This window comes from Solanum stenotomum, chromosome 9, assembly GCF_019186545.1.
Source record: "Solanum stenotomum isolate F172 chromosome 9, ASM1918654v1, whole genome shotgun sequence".
Lineage (NCBI taxonomy): Eukaryota > Viridiplantae > Streptophyta > Magnoliopsida > Solanales > Solanaceae > Solanum > Solanum stenotomum.
The window spans coordinates 50,364,919-50,387,520 of record NC_064290.1 but is presented as its reverse complement, the minus strand read 5'-3'; the positions used below and the strand labels follow the sequence as shown (position 1 = coordinate 50,387,520).

Here is a 22,602-nt window from a genome sequence, read left to right as displayed (position 1 = left end):
CATGAATGTAACCAATTCACGCCTAGAATGACATCGAAGTCTACCATTTCTAACTCTACAAGATATGCTGAAGTGACTTTCTGAGAGACTGTGACATGGCAATTTATGTATACCTGTCTAGCTATAACTGGGTCACCGACTGCAGTAGAGACTGAGAAAGGTTCTGAGAGATTTTCTGGACTAACATCAAACTTAACTGCTATATAAGGAGTAACAAATGAAAGAGTAGCCCCTGGATCTAACAAAGCATAAATATTGAGATCAAAGACTCGTAATGTACTAGTGACAACATCAGGAGAATCTTCCTAATCCTGGCGAGCCTGAAGAGCATAGAGCATGTTCTGGCGTTGTCTGCCACCTGTACCAGATGAGTTACCCTGTTGAGTCGGGCGATTTGCTGGCGCTGATGAAGTTGTGGACTGGGCTCTACCATTGCCTCTTTGACCCTGTTTAAAGGGACAATCCCTCAACCTGTGACCAGACTGACCACACCCAAAGCATCATTCCTTTCCTGCAAGGCACTCGTCCGGATGGTTCTTACCACACTTAGGGCAAGTTGGGTAGGCTTTGGTACCTGAAACACTTCCCTAAGACTTAGAGCCTGCTGCCCTACCTTTCTGATCTTGTCTGAACTTAGATGACGGAACACTAGCTGATGAAGCTGAAAATTTCTGCTTACCCTGTGAGCGATTTCCACCACCTGATTTCTGCTGAGAATAGTCATAGTTCCCAGTCCTAGCCTTCTTGTTCTCTTTAGCATGTTCCCTAAGCTTATCACCCTCAACTTGCTGAGCATGAGTCATGAGCCTAGAGATGCTCATATTTTCCAGCAATATAGTATTTCTACACTTTGTCTTCACCAAGTCTGACACTCCATATAGAAACTTATTCATCTAAGTCCTGGAATTAACAACCATGTAAGGAGCATACTTGGAAAGTTGGGTAAACTTGATCCCATACTCTTGGACTGTCATGCTACTTTGCCTTAAGTTCATAAATTCCTGAGTTTTCGCTTGCCTTAGCTCTCTTGGGAAGAACATGTCCAGAAAGGTCTCACTAAAGCAATCCCAAGTGATAGGAGTTGCATCTGTATTATGTTCTCTTTCCACTGAGTATGCCAGATATGAGTCACATCCTTAAGTTGGTAAGATGCTAACTCAACCCGATCATTCCCAGTTACTTGCATCACTTCAAAGATCTTCTTGACCTCATTAATGAAGTTTTGAGGATCCTCACCAATCCGCGATCTTAGGAACTCTGGCAGATTCATCCTAATAAAATCTCGCACTCTAGCTACAACTAACCCAACATTAGCATTTGTCGGAACTGGAACCCGTTGATTGTTCTGGTTGGAAACACTCTGAGCCAACATTTGAATCGCGTTTCGAAACTCTGCATTAGAAACTTCTTGATCTGGGACTAGTGGAGCTGCATTTGTGTTCCTGGCATTCGCATTCCTGGCGTTAGCTCTATGAGGAGGCATGATCTGAAACGTAGAACGTTGAGTTAGAACAAAATTAGATCATACCTTACGCACGATAAGAGAAACAAAAAAATGAAGATTTTTCCTAAAAACACTTTGTAGCCTCCCTCTCATTAGATGTGGTGCGCACTACACACCCATATAAAGGATTCTACTTAGACGACTTTTCAGACATCCTAGGACACTTAAACATAATGTTCTAACCAAGTTTGTCATGCCCCAAGCTACCCTCGAGACGCGGACACATGACCTAGGATCACAAGTGACCCCAAGCTAACCCTGTTGGCATAACATAAGCATACTAAGAATAATAATAATTGATGCAGAAGCTAATTCTAAGTAAATCTAAAATGATGGGGAAATACCCATATACTATATTGAATATATCAAATCTAAGAGTTTTAATACAAAAGAAATATCAAACTCAAATACTAAGCTAAATCTAACTCTGTCTGAAAATAGCCTCTAACTAACTAGAAGTGTTGGGACATGCCCCAACTAAGTCTAGCAAAACTGAAACTAAAAGATTGAAATACTGGAAAGATAACATGACTATTGTCCTCGAAGAATGAGGACTCACCACTGATGCTGCTGAACTAGAGATCGGGAACCTATCTATACGTGATCTGGATGCTGGGAACCTGGACCTACATCACGAGAAGATGTAGCGCAAAGTATGTGTCAGTACTTGAAAGGTACTGAGCATGCATGATAGAGTAAAGTTGAAATAAACATATAACTGAACAAGCAATAAAGCAAGAGTATAATTTAAACATGATATAGATACTGGATACTGAGCTAACTGAATGCAATGACCAAATTTATAACATGCTGAGACTGAATACTAATTATACTTAAATGTGGTCAATGCAATGGAGTCTGACTGAACTATGGGAGCTACTAATAACCGATAATAAAACCACATGAGCTAAATGTGGAGTCTGATGTATACCCCCATTGAGAGGACCCAATACACCCGGCCAAAGGTATAGAGGCATACTGACATGGTCACTAAAATGATGCCCACAAATGGGACTTACAACCTACGTGGCTCATAGTTCAGGGACTATATGAGTGACTAACCCTATTCCAATTCGGTATTATGCTACTCCCAATAGATTAAATTATTAACATATTATGATTGAATTTTGTAATATACTGGATAACTCAAAATTGACATGCAAACTGGGAATGTACATTAATATACTGATAATGACATATTCACAAACTGAGGCAAGTATATCTAAAATAATTGAAATATCTGACCTAGCATGTGTAATTCAAGAACTAAAGAGATACATAGCTAGGGTTTTAAAATTTATGCTAGAAACCAAGTAATAACATGATAATCTGATTTGGAACATTTAAATAACTAATTCATGATAATCTGTTGAACTTCTAGAAACCCTAGGTCTAGTTCATAATAGGAAATCAAGAATCTGACTGAACTCTAGGGACCTAATGGGCCAAAGGAACCCACTAGTGAAATTCCACATGCCTGGTGACGAATTCCACAGAGAAATCTTTCTATTTCGGGTTGAAACGGATGGAATCTTGTTGCGTTCTTGAACTGGGGTTCCTGACCTCTTTTCTCCTCTTACGCTTTATTTTTTCTAAGTTTGATTAATGATTTGACTTAGGTAAGTTCTAGTTATGTTTCTAGGCTTAAACTGACTAAAACCTCATAATTTAGGGTTTAAACGACGTAGTTTAGAGATCAAATGAATAAGGAAAAAACCAAAAGACCCCCGACTTAACTGATGTCGGAGTGACTGACGGACCGTCAATCAATTGACGGTCCGTGCTGGTCATCCGTCGATCAGTATTGGAGGCTGAAATTTGGGGGTCTGACCTACTGCCCTGGACCACGGACCGTGGTCTGACCTACAGTCCGTAGGTCCTGGCGTGGGTCTACCCTTAGCCAAATTTTTGGGCTGAGTTCTGGGGGAAGTTTCAGGTGTGAACCACGGACCACCGCATGGGCCGTGGGTGGAGACAGTGAGTCGTACCTACAACTTCTGAAAATCTGTTTTAAGGTCCGTTCTCGGATACGGGGTGTTACAAAGGGGGTACTATGACCTTTGCAAAGTTCCAGTGTCTTATTAAAAAAAGTGTTATAGTTCAATGGGGTAATGATGTATTTTCTAAAAAAAAATTCATTGATAATTTCTTAGAACAAAGTTATTAAATTTACCTTGGATGGATTAAGCATATGATCATGAAATTAACCTAGAGTTGAATTCTATATGATCACTCAATTAATAGTTATTATTTCAGAAAGTTTTTTTCTTTGTTTAAAAAAGTTAAAATTACGAGGAAAAAAAATAACTTTTAAAGATAATAACTAATAGCTGAATGACCATATGAGATATCAATCTTGTAAACCCAAATTCAAGTTCAATATATGAAATACATATTGCTTCAACATAAATTCCTCAAAAAGTATTAATTGTTTTTACACTTTCGAATGAAAATACAAAATCACACTTTGTTTTCAAATCCTACAACCATGAATTCATAATTAGGTTGGTGGCTCGATGAGTTTAAATGCTTGTTTGATAATAGAGTTGTTGGACCTAAAATTATTATAAGAAAAATTAGACAAAATATTCATTAGATGAAAATTTCTTACTCAATGTAACTCAATTATATTGCTTATAAGCAATTTATTTGTAATATTGCAGTAGTTGGTCTTTATCAAAGGGACAAAGATGGTTGGTGCATTGATCAACTCAATACACCTTTCATGATTTTTTTTTGCAAATCTCTTATCTATTTTATCAAATGGAGCAATGATAAAAAAAAATCTTCATCAACAAACTCTATGTTAACCGACTCAACAATGTTTGTCATCATGATATTATAATGGTAAGAATAAACCATCAAAACAACTAAATAATATGAACAGATGCAACGACAATTGAAACATAAGTCATTGTTGCATTTATTTTCACAATTGTTGCATCTGTTTAAGTAATTGTTATAATTATTAGGATAGTTGTTGAAACAAATGCATCATTTGTTAAAATATATGCAACATTGAGATAATTTTGACAATAACAATAATAATAATAGGATGTACCTATTTTTTGGGGGAAAATATACCGCTCTATCTATGAAATTCAACACGTTCAAGATGATCAACCGCCCCTGAAGTCATATCTTCTGTTTAATTGAAGTGATCACTGAACACATTTACCTTATATGTTTTTTATTGCTTCATAAAAATGGTAAATGACTCTTTCATTTGTGAAATTTATTCAGATTGACTTATTTTAGGTGTATCATGCAATAACTATAATAAATTGAAGAGTGGACTTTTTAAATCATCTTTCTAATACTTGAGTGTTGATCAGAAATTATGCACAATTCAAAGATAATTCAAGGGTATCATGTACAAAATTCTTATTTGCACAGAAAAAAATTCATAGAAGGCATCACATTCAAAATCTACTACACAAAATAACATAAAATTATGTTTCTCCGCATCGTGTGAAAGCATACAACAACACTCCGTCATACTTGTTCTTCAAAAATGTCTTCGACAATTATGATTTTTCTCATATGCGCAAAATCAAGAATTTAAGCTTCATAGAACACAAAAAAAATATTTGAACTTACTATTTTTATCAATCTTCAGCGACATCTTACTTTTCAAGATTTACTTTCCTAAGCATATAATGGTATGCATCAAGCATTGCATACTCATGCTTATATGGCCCTCTTGTCAAAGATTTTACACTCTTTTTTCCCTTTTAAAACTTTTAATAATTGACCTTGCAGTTAAATTCAATACAAATTGAATTTTTAATATCATTTACAGATAGGGCTTTACCTTCGAGAAATTTATCTTTGAAGTATCTACCTATGACTTTTGATATGGCACGTAAGCTATGGCTCATAAAATGTGGAGAATCATGTGTGCAACTTTTCATACAGAAAATGTGAGTTAATTATCTTCTTTAATTTTTATTTTTTTTAAGTAAACAATTTTTGACGCAACATCAAATTCTTGATTATTCATGAATAACACACAATTGTAAAAATTCATTTAGTATAGTTTTTGATGTATTGTTGAAAACCTCAAGTGTAAGAATGTGTTCACTAACATTTTGTTTATCTAAAATATTCATATAAACCCCACCATATTCATAATATATTTTGGTATTGAAATAAATTATTATTTTCTACGAACTTTGCAATCATGTACACCTTTAAAATGAATCTAGTTTTAAATAATTATTATACAAATTAACTTTATTTTTTATTCTAAAAAGAGTTACTCTCTATTTTTCACCACCTGTGTATGTAAGTGATGAAAACATGTTTCAACTCACAATTTAATTCACAATTCGTAATAATTTTATAACAAAATCATCATATGCTACATTTTGATGCACAACTATTACTATAGTTTCTATTATGTCTCTACCCTTCCAACATCCATTATAATATTATTGGACTCGATTCATTCACCATGACATGCAATTCTTATTACTATTTTGTTTCTCCATAAATGGTGTTCAAGCCACCTACAGATATTATGATTTAAATTTTTTAAAAAAAGTGACCACGATAGAAGAAAATTTGTGACAAAATAGAATAACGTTCGTAGTTGATTCAACGTCACTTGCAACAACAAATACAACAATTATTATAATAAATACAATAGTTGTTGAAACATATTCAACAATTGCATTTGTTTCAATAGTTCTTTATTTGTTTCGAATTCATTAAGAGTGTTTCTTTTTTATTTTACAACCACTTAATGAGTTTTGGATAATTCTGAATGATTAAGATCTATAACAAAGTCTTAATATCATTAAAATGTTTATTTAAGAATTTCTACAAAAATAACAATGCACCACTACTCTTCTATTTCCATTCATCATTCGCAACCATTATTTCTACCACAACTATTACCACCACCAATCTCCACCATCCTTAGCATAACCACAATCAACACTACCATCAAAATCAATCATTATCACCGTTTGCCATCATTTGTAATCATCACTATCGATCATTGGTTACATCCGCTAATCAATATCGATAATTGCTACCACTTAGTCAATGCAATATATCGTTAATCATCATTAGTTATTAGTATCATTCCACTACTAATTATCAACCGCCACCATTAATAATGACAGATAATCGTTATTGTCAATCACTATACCATAAGATACATCCACGGTTAACATCATCAATTAATACCGTCTCAAATTGATATTAGTATCATTCCACTACTAATTATCAGTCGCCACTATTAATAACAATGACAATCACTATACCATAACATAATATGCACAATTAACACCATCCCTTGATAAACATAATAACCTTTTTTTTTTATTTATTTCTCACCTCCCTAACAAAGATGATTCCGAATTCAGGGCACTCGAACCCGAGACCTCTAATAAATACTTACCACTCCATCACAATCCTTGTTAGTCACAACTCACCATTATATTTATTATTTATAACCATCACTAATTGCTATATTAAAATTTTAAAATGTTTTATTAATATAACATTAAATCAATTTAATCTTTATTTAAATTTTGTATTTATTATTTTTTAAATAAAAATAAATTCTACACTTCAAAATTAGAAAACAAACAATCTCAATCATTATAAGTTAAATCTTAATATTCAAATGTATTTTGGATTTAGACCTTTGTATTTTAATTTATATCTTAATATTTTCAGACGTATATTCAAATTCAAACACTTTAATCTTGAAAACAAGCCGGGGGTAAGTTTTTTGTTTTATTATTAGTCAAATAAACCTCAAAGACTAAAACCCTACTCCATTGTTACTCCCAGTTCAATTTTCCAGTTGCTCAGTGCTTTGGAATTTACAAATAGTTCCATTTAGGGCTTGGATTAACACTACAACAGCTAAGCTCAGTTCAAGCCCTAGCGATTTTTTTGAGCGAATATGTCAGGGGACAATGAGATTGTAATGCGTGATGTTACTAATGCTGGACTTGTAGTTAGTGACCGCATTGGCCGTGATGTAGCTTCTCAAATCGATCTGGAAGATGCATTGGAAGCTTCTAGATATGCCAGTCATCCTTATACTGCTCAACCCCGTGAGGTAACCACCAATTTCATCGAATTTTGGGATTTTAGGTTTCATTGCTTGTTAAATGTGTTTTTGCTTATGGAGTTTTGAAGATTTTAGATTTTGCGTGGAAAGATAAATTGGGTTTTGGTTGGAGAGGTGGGGAAGCATTTTTGCGACAGAGCTTTTTTTGAATTTTTGGCGGACTTAGTTAATTAGCAGGCCTTGTGGTTGTTGATGTTGTTATTGTAGTTTTTCAATTTGTAGAAGAAATTGAATTATTACAAAGCTTGGACAAAAGGGTTAATTTTATTTCAAAGCTTGGACAAAAAAGTTCTGGTCTTTTCAAAAGACAACCAAATGAGACAAAGCTCTGAAGATTGGAAAAAGATTTTGCAACCATTTTTTTCCATCCAAATGCCATAGATATAAAAAAAACACTTTTAATGGCTATCCTTGAATTCTAAAGATATTGTTTGTCAAATTATAGAGTTCTAAAGATTGGAAAAAGTTTTGTTGTTTGTCTGTCAACCTGACTTGATTTCCTGAAGCCGTGTGAGTATCCCCAACTGTGTGCATCTCGTTATTCCCGATAGAGTTCCTCAGAATTGGAAGTTGAGACTTCCTAAGATCTTCAGTCTTTGATTGTAAAGAGTTTTCTGGCCAAGGGACTGTCACTGCATCGTGTCGTCGTGTTTCTCCCGTGAAAAGACCAGGTCTTTTTTTCCGAAATAACCCCATTGCTACCCAAAGTGGAACACTAAATTTGGATTGTTTATTTACTTACTCGATGCGAGTCTGAGTGAAGTTTATTTTGAAACTGGTAATTTCAGTTGGAGTGAAGTTTATTTTTGAAACTGGTAATTTCAGTCAAAGTGAAGTTCATTTTTGAAACTGGTAATTTCAGTCGAAGTGAAGTGTATTGTGACAAATTGCAGTAATTAGGCATGTGTATCTTTATGTCATTTATATTACTAATAGAACAACAACAACCATAACAACTATGCCCAAGTCCCAAATAAGTTTGGATCTGTTAGATGAATCACTAGTAGCTAAGTCTACATTGATACAATGGATTTGTAAATTTTCTGAGGTAACTTTCTTCCTTGTGATTTTAAGTATTTCCTATCCTCTTTTTAACACACTCACTTACCATAGTTTCACTCCTACAATTGGTGCAATGGTAGGTCGATGGAAGACATGTCCAAACCATCTGAAGCAATTTTCTGGCATTTTATTCTCAATGTGTGCTATTACACGTTCTGACTAATGTGGTCATTTTACTCTTATCCAATCTTGTATGACTGCTATCCATCTTAACATTCACATCTCGCCAACACTCATCTTGCAGATATGTTGGATTTTACAGCCCAACATTTACTACCATATACCGTTGCCGGTCTTACAGCTGTCCTATAGAAATTACCTTTCACTATGGTCTTCTTTCACATAACAACTTAGCAACAGTTCTCCATTTGCCCCATCTGATTTTAATTCTATGAGTACAATGTAACATCTTAATCTATCATTCCATGTTCTTGAAACAAGAAGCCAACATATCTATATTGTTTGCATTTTGGCACTGCAATCCCGTCTAGTCTCACATCAACTTCTCTCTTTCTCATGTTGACCAAACCTTCAAGGCATGTATTCAGTCTCAGTTCTATTTATCCTAAAACCCATACTCTCTAAACTGTTTCAACACAATATCATAAGCAACTAGCATACCCCATAACACCTCATCTTATATTGTGTTGGTTAGGTCGTCCATAGTTAGGGTAAACAAGTAGGGGCTCAATGTCGATCTCTGGTGTAAACCCACTATTAGGAGGAATATTTTGTATCACCTACTACTCGCCTATTGCTGTTTTCATGCTAGTGACTGCTCCTTTAAACATATCCTTTATGTCCTTTATATACTCCCTTTGTTCCAATTTATATGACTCACTTTCCTTTTTAATTAGTCCCAAAAAGAATGACACATTTCTATATTTAGTAACAGTTCAATTTTAAAATGTCAATTTTACTCTTAATGAAATGATTTATTGCCACACAAACATCTACCACTCATTTTAGACCGCAAGTTCTAAAAGTCTTTCTATCTTTCTTAAACTCTGTGTCAAATCAAACTACATCATATAAAATGGGACGGAGGGAGTATTTAATATGGATTTCTTATATTACTGATAGAAGGATAATTTATTTTTAATGAGTTTTTGTATTGTAGTGTTGCCTCTTAGCGTGTAATATTTTATTAAGGATGTCATTTTGTCCTCATGAATCAGCTGAAAGTGCTCCGTTGAAGAAAATTAAAATCTGTTACGAATAACATTCACAGGTAGCATGGAGTAACTCTCTGCCATCACACTATATGGAGTAAAAGTGGTAGAAGAAGCTGTTTGAAGTAGAAAAGTAGATTATCCTTCGAAAACATTATTTTACAGAGGCTTATCAAAGAAGAAAATAGAAGAAAAACATATATGTTTAACCAAGGTTGGAGGATATATTCTCAAGGTTGTATAAGAAAACAGTAGAGATATTTATAAACAAGTGTGTTAATGGAGTAATTTAGTAATTGGTAGTTCCGATAGTGCATGTTCCAAATGTCATGTTCTTTAACATTTTTAGTTGGGCCAGGCTCACCCGTTTAATCAGTCTAGACTCCTTCATGGGTTTTATCAGCTCCTTAGTTCTTTGATAGTTGTTTTGTCTCTTTTTGAGCTGATATTTCCATCTTTTGTAATCTGTGCATCTTCTTGATGCTTTTGTCAATGTTATCTCTCTTACTTCATAAAAAAAAGTCATGTTCTTTAACAAGGCTTTAATCTAATCTCAGACAACTGACCAAAGAAGTGATTGTAGCATGTGTAAGATTTGTGGGTCTTCAATTATTTAATGTCATAATCACACTCATCAATTATGTTGATCATGTTTCCTATGTTACTATTTCCATTTAACAGCTTTAAATTATATTTATAGACATTTAACATTTGCAATCCTGAGATATGATTTCATATTGCAATTCTTAACCACATCAAACATCTTTTATTCTATCTTGCTTTGGTAAGACACTAAATCTGTTCATTCATTTTACCGCTGTAGTGGCCTCCTTTAGTGGAAGTCGTGGACTCTTGGGAGTTGCCTTCTGTATTGATTGAGAGATATAATGCATCCAGTGGAGAAGGAACTGCATTATGTGGAGTATTTCCTGAAATTCGCAGAGCTTGGGCATCAGTGGACAACACATTGTTTCTTTGGCGGTTCGATAAGTGGTGAGTATAAACAAAATTTGACAAAGTCATTAGTACTTCATTAATATCACACCAGCTCAGGATTTTCTATATCCCATAGCAATAGTCCAGGCATGTGTTAACTATTATTCTTTAGTGTCACACCAACGTGTGCAAAAAATGTGCACAAAGCTTGTGAGTAACTCAACCACAACCATCTACCTAACTATGCTGCAAATAACAAAAAAAATATTTGTATTTCCCGAGGTGTTATCTTAGTTAGTGAATGTGTACATGCTAAACAATTTTGAGTTCCATTGTTTATGAGTTTTGACCTTGTCTTCAAGTTCAATTATTAAGTATTGATCTTTGAGCATTGATAGATCTTTTACCAGAAATATGGTATATCCTTTGTGGAATCAATTATCAAATACTTTTATGTGCTAACCTCCAAGCCCCAAATTATTTGTTGTCGAATCTTAGGCCATTTCTATAATTTATCTTTCAAGTACCCCTTTTTAGTCATCCACAGTCAAGCTTCTGTTCGTATCAAGTGAGATCTTTTAGATTTGTTCAGAAAGTTCAGTTATGCATGGAATGAGCTACGTATTGAGAATTTCAGAATGGTTTATTTTTTTGTGGTAATAAAGTTCAAGACATTTTGAAGTTTATTGTTCATATGGTCCATGATGTGTTGGATCTTCTTTTATTTAGTTATTAATGTCCTTTTCTGGGATGTACTTCCTAACAACATTCCTTTTATGGTGCTGTTTTCACCAAGAAAATCCTTACTTTGCCTATCAAAAAATTACAAAATAAAAACTAACGCTTTAGGTTTTTAATGGTTTGTTCATTATATTTTGTTTTGTGGATTCTTATTCTGCTGATGGTATCATGTTTTGTTTAGGGATGGTCACTGTCCTGAATATAGTGGAGATGAACAAGCTATATGCGTTGTTGGCCTAGCCAAAGTCAAACCTGGAATTTTTGTGGAGGCCATCCAGTATCTTCTGATCTTGGCAACTCCTGTTGAGGTACTATATCTTCATGAATGTTCAACTTTATTTATCCAAGTTATGTGATAGGCATATGTCATGACTCAATTTAACTAAGCTGTGATGACACCTAACCCAACCGGTCAGGCGAACCACTTCATACAAATAAATATGATACAAAAACAACATAGTGTGATAAAGTCTAACAAAATATTAATGAGGCAATACCAAGTCTACAACGCGGTAATAGTCAATTCAATCCCCAGTAATTGGTGTCACAAGTCATGAACTACTAGAAATAGGAAATACAACTTTGTTATAAAACAGTAATAAAAGACTCTAAGCTACCATGAACTAGCTGGCAGTTGATAAGGAATGCCGATAGAACTCCCAATTTACCAGATGCCTAGTCTTATCTTTTTCTGGTCTAAATCAGCTAATGTATCTTGCACTGAACAGTTTTTGGAGTTTATTGGTTCCCTTGTCTTAGATTGACTAACTGTAAAGGAACTTCCCTTTTTCTTTATCCCAGTTTCTTTCGTCAGTTTTTCATTCATTGTAAGTTGAAACTATGCATCTTCTTGATGCCCTTTTGGAGTGAAATACCTTACTTTATCAAAAAAATAAATAAAGATACGGTACCCTCATAGACATTGTATATATAAAACAATATCAATTTGGAAAATACCCTCATTGAGGTCAAAGTCTTAACATACCTCAATCCAAGTAAAGATTTGACCTTCAAAAATAGTCTTCCCACGTTTCAAGTCTATTAAACGAATCCAATCTATGCAAAAGATTAATTAATGATGTCAGACAAAGCTATTGGACTTAATTCCTTAAGTGAGTTCTCGGTTAAAGCCAAAGTCATCCAAAAACTTACTCCTTAGTCAACTCAGTCAAACTGGAAAATAAATTCATAATTAGCTGAGGATTTCAAATTGTATGCATTCTCACTTCAAGTTCATTTGCATGCCTAAATCCTCAATTTGTGCTTTTAGGGTTTTTGTCTCAAATCCCCAATTTTGCCCATCTAATTCCATGTTTAGATGTTAAATCTAGAGAAAATTGATGATTTAAACTCAAATAAATGGCACTCAAGGGTGTGGCCTAGTGGTCAATGAAGGGGTTGAGATTCAAAGTTATTTTGTTTGTTGTTTTTGTCTTCAATCATATCTGTCGGCTTACCGCACCATATTGCCTATAGATCTGGATATATTGGATCTCTTACATGGAATAGTGGAGATATTGTTTAAGTTATCAGTATCTGGTGTAGAATGACCCTGTACATCTAAACCATAGCCTCCAGTTTTTAGGTAATTTTTTGTGCACCCATAAGATCTCTATTAGTATAGAAGTTTTTTTTGTTTTTTGAAGAACCATATTTTTTGTGTAGGTTCCCCGCGTTTCTGTATACCTTTTGTATCAGAGACTTTCTCCACATCAATGAAATTATTACTTTATCAAAAACAGTATCAGAATACGAATGGATTTGTGATGTAAGCATTAGTTTGCTTTATTACCAGTGAAATTTAGATGTCTGTTTTTAGTCCATGTTTCCTCTCTCATCTATAACAATATAAATTTGTTCTTCCTTTGGTCCTCTCATTTACCTCTAGCTCTATTGCACTTAGTTGATCCTTGTAGGTGTATGTTGTTCTGCAAGCAGTGACGGAACTGATCCATATGCTGAGGTGTCACTTCAGCCATTACCAGATTATACAATTCCATCTGATGGAGTGACCATGACATGTATCAGTTCCACAGACAGAGGTCACATTTTCCTTGCAGGCCGTGATGGCCACATATATGAATTGCAGTACTCAACTGGTTCGGGGTGGCAGAAGCGATGCCGCAAGCTCTGTCTAACTGCAGGTCTCGGAAGTGTCATATCAAGGTATTCCCTTTCTCTTTAGTAGTGGGGGTTGTTTCAGTAGTCTACATGAAACTATATTTTACTTCCCTTTCTTTGGTCTTGCAATTTGCATAGTCATCAATGGTTTTCCAGAGTCTTATAACATCAAGGTTCTCAACTGTGCGTGCCTTGTTAGAACTATGAAGTGAAGGGCCTGAGTGTAGAGTGAGGTGTAAGAATAATAGCTGTTTTATTTCCTGCAGGTGGGTGGTGCCAAATGTTTTCAAGTTTGGTGCCGTAGACCCCATTGTTGAAATGGTCATTGATAATGAGAGACACATCTTATATGCACGTACCGAAGAGATGAAAATTCTAATGTTTTCTCTTGGAGAAAATGGGGATGGGCCCCTTAAAAAAGTAGCAGAAGAAAGAAATTTGATAAATCAGAGGGATTCTTATGGTGGTAGGCAACCAGCTGGTTCAAGGGCTCCTAGATCAGCCAAAACAACCATTGTTTCCATCTCACCGTTATCCGTCTTAGAATCAAAATGGCTACACCTTGTTGCTGTGCTATCAGATGGCAGAAGGATGTATCTTTCCACGTCTTCTTCTGGAGGAAACAATAGTACTGCTGGAAGTTTCGGTGGTCTTAACCATCAAAAGCCAAACTGCTTAAAAGTTGTAACGACTAGGCCAGCTCCTCCTCTAGGGGCAGGTAGTGGGCTTCCATTTGGAGCTGTATCTCTTGCTAGTAGATCACAGAGTGAAGATCTGTCACTGAAGATAGAATCAGCCTATTATTCTGCTGGGACTCTTGTCCTTTCTGATTCATCTCCATCAACTGTTTCTTCTCTTCTTATTGTAAATCGGGATTCAAGTTCTCAATCTTCTTCAAGTAGCTTGGGAGCAGGTGCTAGGAGTTCCCGCCCACTCCGTGAATTGGTGTCATCCCTGCCCATTGAAGGAAGGATGCTTTTCGTGGCAGATATTCTACCCCTACCAGATACAGCAGCCGCGGTGCAGTCACTTTATTTACAGCTGGAGTTCGGCTATGATAACTCAGGGGAATCCTGTGAAAGAACTTCGGGTAAACTTTGGGCTAGAAGTGATCTTTCAACCCAACATATATTACCAAGAAGGAGAATCGTCATATTCAGCACTATGGGTATGATGGAAGTAGTTTTTAACAGACCAGTCGATGTACTCAGGAGACTATTGGAATCCAATTCACCTAGGTCATTATTAGAGGATTTCTTCAGTCGTTTTGGATCTGGAGAGTCTGCTGCCATGTGTTTAATGCTTGCTGCGAGGATAATCTATACTGAGACCTTAGTAAGTAATGTTGCTGCTGAGAGGGCAGCTGAAGCATATGAGGATCCAAGACTTGTTGGAGTACCACAGCTAGAAGGTAGTGGTGCATTTTCAAATACTAGAGCTCCGGCTGGAGGATTTAGCATGGGCCAGGTTGTGCAGGAAGCTGAGCCTGTTTTCTCTGGTGCTCATGAAGGTCTTTGCTTATGCTCATCAAGGTTACTTCTACCTTTGTGGGAGCTTCCTGTTTTCATCACGAAAGGAAGCATAACTTCTTCAGACACATTTGACAATGTAGTAATTGTCTGCCGACTTCCTGGTGAGACGATGCAAATCCTGGAAGACAAGATGCGTTCTTTAGAGAAGTTCCTGAGATCTAGGAGGAATCAGAGAAGGGGACTTTATGGTTGTGTTGCTGGCCTAGGTGACTTGACAGGCTCAATTTTGATTGGAACTGGCTCGGATATGGGGGCTGGTGACAGAAGTATGGTAAGAAATCTATTTGGATCTTATGCTCGCAATGTTGAGTCCAATGAAGGTGGATCTTCAAACAAAAGGCAACGACTTCCTTATAGTTCTGCAGAGCTTGCTGCCATGGAGGTAAATGTTTCAAAGAATTGGTTTTCTTTTATCCCAAGGCATAACTTACTTGCAAAGCCAATTGGAATGTTTACAGGTTAGAGCAATGGAGTGTATCAGGCAATTGCTCCTTAGATGTGGCGAAGCCCTATTTTTGCTGCAACTTCTTACACAACATCATGTGACACGGTTGATTCAGAATTTTGAAGCTAATATCAAGCAGGCCCTAGTTCAGTTGACATTCCATCAACTAGTTTGTTCAGAAGAGGGAGATAGACTTGCTACGAGACTTGTATCTGCCCTCATGGAGGTACTTTAACATGCACGATAAAATTATTTTTGAATGCGGGTGATTTCCACTTGGTATTAAGTAGTTAATTCTTGCTTGCAAAGGAAACACTTGTAAGATTTCCATATTAGTATGTTTATTGCTTGCACCAAATGCATATTTTATCAAGTACGGTTTTTCTGCTTCTCCAGCATTACACTAGTCCAGATGGCAGGGGAACTGTTGACGACATAAGTGGTAGACTACGAGAGGGTTGCCCAAGTTATTACAAAGAATCTGATTACAAGTTCTACTTAGCAGTTGAATCTCTTGATAGAGCTGCTGCTACATTAGATGCAGAGGAGAGAGAAAACCTTGCGAGAGAGGCATTCAACTACCTAAGCAAAGTTCCAGAGTCTGCAGATCTGCGGACTGTATGTAAACGTTTTGAAGATCTGAGGTTGGTTCATTTAGATCCATCTTCTCCTTCATCTTAGATTCAGTTTTTTTGTTCATTACCTAGATTCGTGGTGTCTCATGCTTAGCATGCTGCTATAATATTGCAGATTTTATGAAGCTGTGGTCCTATTACCTCTGCAAAAGGCACAAGCTCTTGACCCTGCTGGTGATGCTTTTAATGAGCAAATAGATGCTGGAATTCGAGATCTTGCACTTGCTCAACGTGAGCAGTGCTATGAGATTATTTTCAGCGCCTTGCATTCTTTAAAAGGTGAAGCTTCAAAGAGGGAATTTGGATCTCCTATCAGACCTATTGCTCAATCTACTCTTGATCAAACTTCTCGGAAAAAGTTTATACGCCAGATTGTCCAACTTGGTGTGCAATCTTCAGACAGAATTTTTCATCTGAAGCTGTATCAAACCTTAATTGATTTGGGCCTGGAAGATGAACTACTGGAATATGGTGGCCCCGATTTGGTACCTTTTCTGCAAAATTCTGGTCGTGAACCTACAAATGAGGTTTGTCTATTGTGGTTTCTATTTTTATACTGCTTATGTTTCTCGTATGTGATACTCGGCATTGATAGTTATCTAGTTCTTCGTCATATTATTATCATCCAGTTTTTCTTGCATAATGTTTTGGTGTTTTTGGGGGAGCAATTTCCTGAGCCATCAGTTCTTTCATTTTCTTCACAGGTTCGTGTTGTCTCTGCAGTGGCATCTCCAACTTCACCATTGGCTCATGCTAGATTACCTGCACCATCCAACCAAGCAAAATATTTTGAGCTTTTGGCTCGTTATTATGTTTTGAAGAGACAGCACGTTCTTGCAGCCCATGTTTTGGTGAGGCTGGCAGAAAGGCGCTCCACTGATGCAGGGGATGCTCCTACTTTAGAACAAAGGTTCTTATCCCAACTGACCTAATAAATATTTACGCCTATTTTTCAGGATTGAGCATAATTGGTGTGAATTTTTGTTTATTCATTCACAATCTTGCTTGAATGTTTCATTTATACCTTTATGATAGAAATTTGGGGGAGATATACCTTTAAACTAGAGTTGATGAATTTGTATTGCAAACTATGTAGATTATTTTTTTTCTTTCACTAAATTTATAATTAAGGTAGTTTGACTACAGCATATTTGTCACAAACCACTAGTTCTTATATGTGAAGCAGTTCTTATCTTATTTAGTACTCCATCTATCCATAATTTTTTTTTTTGAAACTGGTAAAGTGCTCCACCTATCCATTAATTATTTGTTGCATTTGACTGGGCAAGGAGTTTGAGATGTTTAAGTTGGTGTTCCAAATTTTGTACTACTGTACCCTTATAACCTGTGTTGTAAGTTCAAGCACTTGCAATTCTGAGATCTGAATTCTGAACGTAATATTCACATTCATTTTAACATTTGATGAGGGCCCTAAGAATGTCTTGATTTTTCTACCATGGCAGTTCCCTGTTCTCGCAAATGCGAAATTTTAGAGGAAAGATAAAACAACTGCTCATTAGGTTAATAGCTTTCTCATAAATTTAGGTGCTGTTACTGCTTTGTGACAAAGTATTTTTAGATTTATTGAGAGTGGGAGCACTACTAATTTTTTCAAACATAGATATATAGAAAGAGGGAAAGTAATTGCCTATTCCCTTTGGTCTGGTTCAGAAACCCCGACTTGCTGTGCCTCTAAGAGGGATTCTTAATTTGTCATTGTTTAGCTGTTTATGTTACTCAGAACAGATCTCATTTTGTTTTCTTCTGTCCCATTTTGTATCACTCTATTTGATTGTGCGTTTCTTGATAGTAGTGGAATAAAATATATAGTTGTTGAAAAGTTTGATAAATAAAATATCACAGTAGAGTTTGATAGAAAGTATAAATATGTTAGTAAAATGTAATTAAATTCTTGAAACTTAGGAAAGCTATTGAGAGGAGCTTAAACAGAGCAACATGGTTAGTGAGGATTCATATAGCCGACCCCTACGTGCTTGGGATTGGGGCATAGTTGTTGTGGAAGACTTAAAAGTTGTATAAAATCATATTGTTAGTGAAGTGGTACCAAACACTTTTGGATGTATTGTAGGTAGAAAGAATGATATACATATTTGAATGGAGGAAATACTTTTTTGTATTTAATAGAAATTTGTTGTGAGACCAGTGTTTGCTGTCTAATTTGGGTAATGGCAGGCGGCAATACTTGAGTAATGCTGTTTTGCAAGCAAAGAGTGCCCATGATAGCGATGGTATGAGTGGTTCTGCCCGGGGTGCTCTTGACAATGGGCTGCTTGATTTGCTCGAAGGAAAGCTTGCTGTTCTTCAGTTTCAAATTAAAATTAAAGATGAACTGGAGGCTATGTCTTCCAGGTTAGAGTCATCTACAAGCACATCTGAATCTGGTTCTGGTGAAACATCACCCAATATGAGTAATATTCTTCGAGAAAAAGCCATGGAGTTATCGATGGAATTGAAGAGCATTACACAGTTGTATAATGACTATGCTGTTCCTTTTGAGATATGGGAGGTATGAAACAATCAACACACATTTGTCACCATGTGCTCTACTTTATTTATTTGTTTATTTTTACTCTACTTTATGCATGATCTTTTTTGTTTTCTTAAATTAAACCCGTTTGGCCATGAAAATTTCACTTTTTTCCAGAAAATTATCACACTTTATTCAACCTACTTCAAAATTTTCAAATAAAGTGAATTTGAATTTTTTGGTTTTCATGGCCAAATGGCCAAGAATAAGCTGTACTTTTTTTTTCCTTTTTCTTTTTTTCATGAACGCTCTGGTAGATAACTCTAGATCGTGAAGAGGTCTATTCTTCATCGGAGTATTTTAAGAAGTGATTTTAATCACAAATTGCATAACAAGTGAGACCATAGAGGTGACTTCTGGATTATAAACTAATAAGAGCAATAGAATATGCCACTGCTGTTATATTTAACTTTTCAATACCAAATTCCCTGTTTATAAGAGTCACTATGCAACTATATGGGCTTCTTCGATTTAAAAATAAAATTAAAAAGAAGAGCAACTACATGGGGTTCCTGTGCAGCAGTGCCAGAGGGCAGCTCAAAGCTTATATCTAAACATCACAGTTTGTAAATAGGTGACATTTCAGCTTGTGAATGCTTCCCAAAGTTTTTCAGCAATTTCCACTTATCCCCTCCTTTTCCTTCACTCTTTTTCATGCCAAGGATTTGTCAATGCCATTCTTATTTACATCCTATCTGTAAAGAAACGGATATTGCGCCTAACTTAACCCCAAAGGCTAGCTCATGAGATGAGTATTGCTGACGACTATACAAGGTGGCAAATAACCCCATTCCACATCGATGTGGGGCTCTAACACCCCCTAGTATGCTTAGCACTGGACATCTGGAGCGTGGACAATATAATAATGGGACCCAACATTGGGTAACCCAGGAATTAGGATGGGTCTATTCTGATGCCACATAAAAGAAGTGGATCTTCAGCCTAACTCAGCACTAAAGTTACCTCATGAGGTGAGGGTTGCCTGACCATATAAGGAGGCAAACACCCCTATCCTACACCAATGTGTGATTTTAACACCATCTTTCATACACCATTGGCAGTGATCGGCTAGGGCATATTGCTTAATGTGCAAAAATATCTCTATAATTTGAATATAGTTGACTAGCCTCCCAAAAGAATCGAATAGAAAGGTAAAATCACCAGCTAATGGAAATTGGTACTTTTGAATTGCTCTCATCTCTCGAAGATGAAGAGATTGATCAATTTTGTCAACATTTTAAGTTCTCCAATTTCAGGCAACTGAACCAAGTATCTTTTTCATGTTTCTGACTTACAGATATGTCTGGAGATGTTGTACTTTGCTAGCTACTCTGGTGATGCTGATAGCAGCATACTACGAGAGACATGGGCTAGGCTCATTGATCAAGCTCTTATGAGGGGTGGGATTGCTGAAGCTTGTGCTGTACTGAAGAGGGTTGGTACCCATATGTATCCTGGAGATGGAGCTGTTTTACCATTTGATACTCTCTGTCTTCACCTTGAGAAGGCTGCACTGGTATGGGTTATTTCCCCTTTTGAGCTGCCCCTGCCCATTTTCATTCTGTTAGTTCGCTTTCAACTAGTTTAATGCTTCATTTTGGAATTTAAACTCGATTGGATCTTTAATACTGTGAAGGAGCAAGTGGTTTCTGGTGCTGAATCTGTTGGAGATGAAGATATTCCTAGGGCTCTTTTAGCTGCTTGCAAGGGTGCAGTAGAGCCTGTATTAAATACTTATGACCAGCTGTTATCCAGTGGGGCAGTGTTGCCAACTCCGAATCTTAGATTGCGTCTCCTGCGTTCCGTACTGGCTTTACTTCGTGAATGGGCACTTTCTGTCTTCGCACAGGGAATGGGTACAAGTGTTACTGGAGCCTCTCTGATTCTCGGTGGAACTTTATCATTAGGACAGACTGCAGTTGTTAATCAAGGTGTTCGCGATAAAATAACAAGTGCAGCAAATCGGTTAGTTTCTCATCAGCGGTTACTAATATGTCTTTTCACTCATTTCAGCAGTATCTAGATAGGCTTTTCAACTCTTCTGTTATCTTCTTCATGTTATGGTTCTACCAATCTTGCTGGTTTGCTATATCTTAGAATTTATTAAATGCTTTACGGTGCACCAGTTTCGTTATTACATATGTTTATTTGTGCATATCTAAATCCATTGTTTTGTTTTCTCGGTTTAACCAGATACATGACAGAAGTGCGAAGATTACCTCTTCCACAAAATCAGACTGAAGCTGTCTTTCGAGGTTTTCGTGAACTTGAAGAATCATTGTTGAGTCCATTCCCTTTTGAACGGTTTTGATTTTTGTAATATCATATGCTTGTACAATATCCTGCCTTTTCTTTGTCCTTCACTGCATATTTGATTTGAACAATATCATTTTTTTCTCAAGAACTGTATTTTATTAGTTCTGATGATTTCAGCATTGCCCTGATACTGCTTCCTGTGACATGTGATAATACATCAATGACGGAATTGCCTTAGAATTGGAAAATGGTATTTTATCGATTTAAAGGTCGATAGAAATATTAGACTTCTTGTGAAATCTGAAAGTCTAAGATATGAATATGTTAATTTTGCATTGGCGTATAAATACATTCTGTACATGAACCTATTATGGTCAACATAGTAATTTGATTTTAAAATTGTATTAGTTTTCTGCATATGTTTGTTTATAATAATTAAATGAGATATAAACAATGCCACAAAACATTGTGATTTGTGTCCCTATTTCCTGCAACCATAAATACCTAAAGAAGAGTTGAAAATCGTCCAAGTCTTCAATGGATGTATTGGGATGAATATGTTCCAAGACAGTTTCACAAAAGTTAGGAAAATAATAACACAGTTGGACACTCTATTATGGTAAAGGAGAAAAATGCTATTGTTGAATCTTGACATGATCGCGATATTGTTTGCTTTTGGGCCAAGTCGGTGCTTTTTTTTTTTTTTTTGAAAGGTCTCATACCATTGAGAGTATTCAACACTTTATAAGTAACTTGTTTTTAAAATCTAAAATCAATGTGGGACATCTACAAATCCAACAATCTCTTTCTCGAACTAAGTTCAACATAATCTATCATCTTATAAATAACTTTCCTTTTTTAAGCTTCTGTCCAAAAAAATATTCAAATAACATAATATGAGATGATTAAAGAAAAATGTCAAAAGGCTAACACTGGGAGATGAAAATGCCTTTCCCCAAGAGAAGTCAATCAAGATTCCCTTGGAGCTAAACATAGTGTAAGATGACATCAAATATATGACGCTTAGGTAAATTATTTAATGATTTTGCAAAGAACTAAGGAGATTATGATGCAAATTATTAAAATATGATAGGATAAGGTATAGTGTATACCTTAGAAGTGCGACGCAAATTATGATATCGAAGATTCAAAAACAACCTTTGTAGCATCAATAGGTGCATTTGAGAAGTCGACTACCTAAACACTTAACAGGTTTGGTTGAACACAGCTAAAGGGACTTTGAAGCCTAGGAAATTCAACTTTTTTTCTACTTGTACCTAAAATATTAAAGAGAATTTGGTCCCAACTTTCTTCTTATAAAATTTGTGTGGTTCGAAACTCCGATCAATAATATATATCCCTCAACTTTTCTCCACTTAAATACCAAGCTTTTGTCCGTGACATAATACAGATTGGCACATCACTTGTGCTGCGCTGTTAACAAATCTTGTTGTCATTACTTTATGTTGGTAAAGATGAAAGAATCGTTACTGCATATTCTGCAGATAACAACAACAGCAACAACACATCCCATGTAATCTCACAAGTAGGATCTA

General features: G+C 35.9%; 1 protein-coding gene across 1 annotated transcript; it reads left to right on the top strand.

The window, feature by feature from the left end:
* Positions 1-7,313: 7,313 nt before the first annotated feature.
* LOC125875593 (nuclear pore complex protein NUP155) lies at positions 7,314-21,207 on the top strand. The gene is made up of 13 exons (XM_049556573.1): positions 7,314-7,586; positions 10,656-10,825; positions 11,691-11,817; positions 13,413-13,675; positions 13,897-15,544; positions 15,621-15,833; positions 16,004-16,251; positions 16,358-16,769; positions 16,947-17,152; positions 18,436-18,769; positions 20,088-20,306; positions 20,427-20,755; positions 20,984-21,207. Exons 1-13 carry the CDS (start codon positions 7,428-7,430, stop codon positions 21,099-21,101), a joined length of 4,446 nt encoding a protein of 1,481 aa, XP_049412530.1. The 5' UTR covers positions 7,314-7,427; the 3' UTR covers positions 21,102-21,207.
* Positions 21,208-22,602: the final 1,395 nt, after the last annotated feature.

What these genes read in the sequence shown, in the direction of transcription:
- LOC125875593 (XM_049556573.1), top strand. Translation starts at nt 7,428, where the DNA reads ATGTCAGGGGACAATGAGATTGTAATGCGTGATGTTACTAATGCTGGA. An exon ending in TTGTATCTGCCCTCATGGAG is followed by an intron (nt 15,834 to 16,003) that starts GTACTTTAACAT and finishes CTGCTTCTCCAG; the next exon opens with CATTACACTAGTCCAGATGG. An exon ending in TTCCTTTTGAGATATGGGAG is followed by an intron (nt 18,770 to 20,087) that starts GTATGAAACAAT and finishes TCTGACTTACAG; the next exon opens with ATATGTCTGGAGATGTTGTA.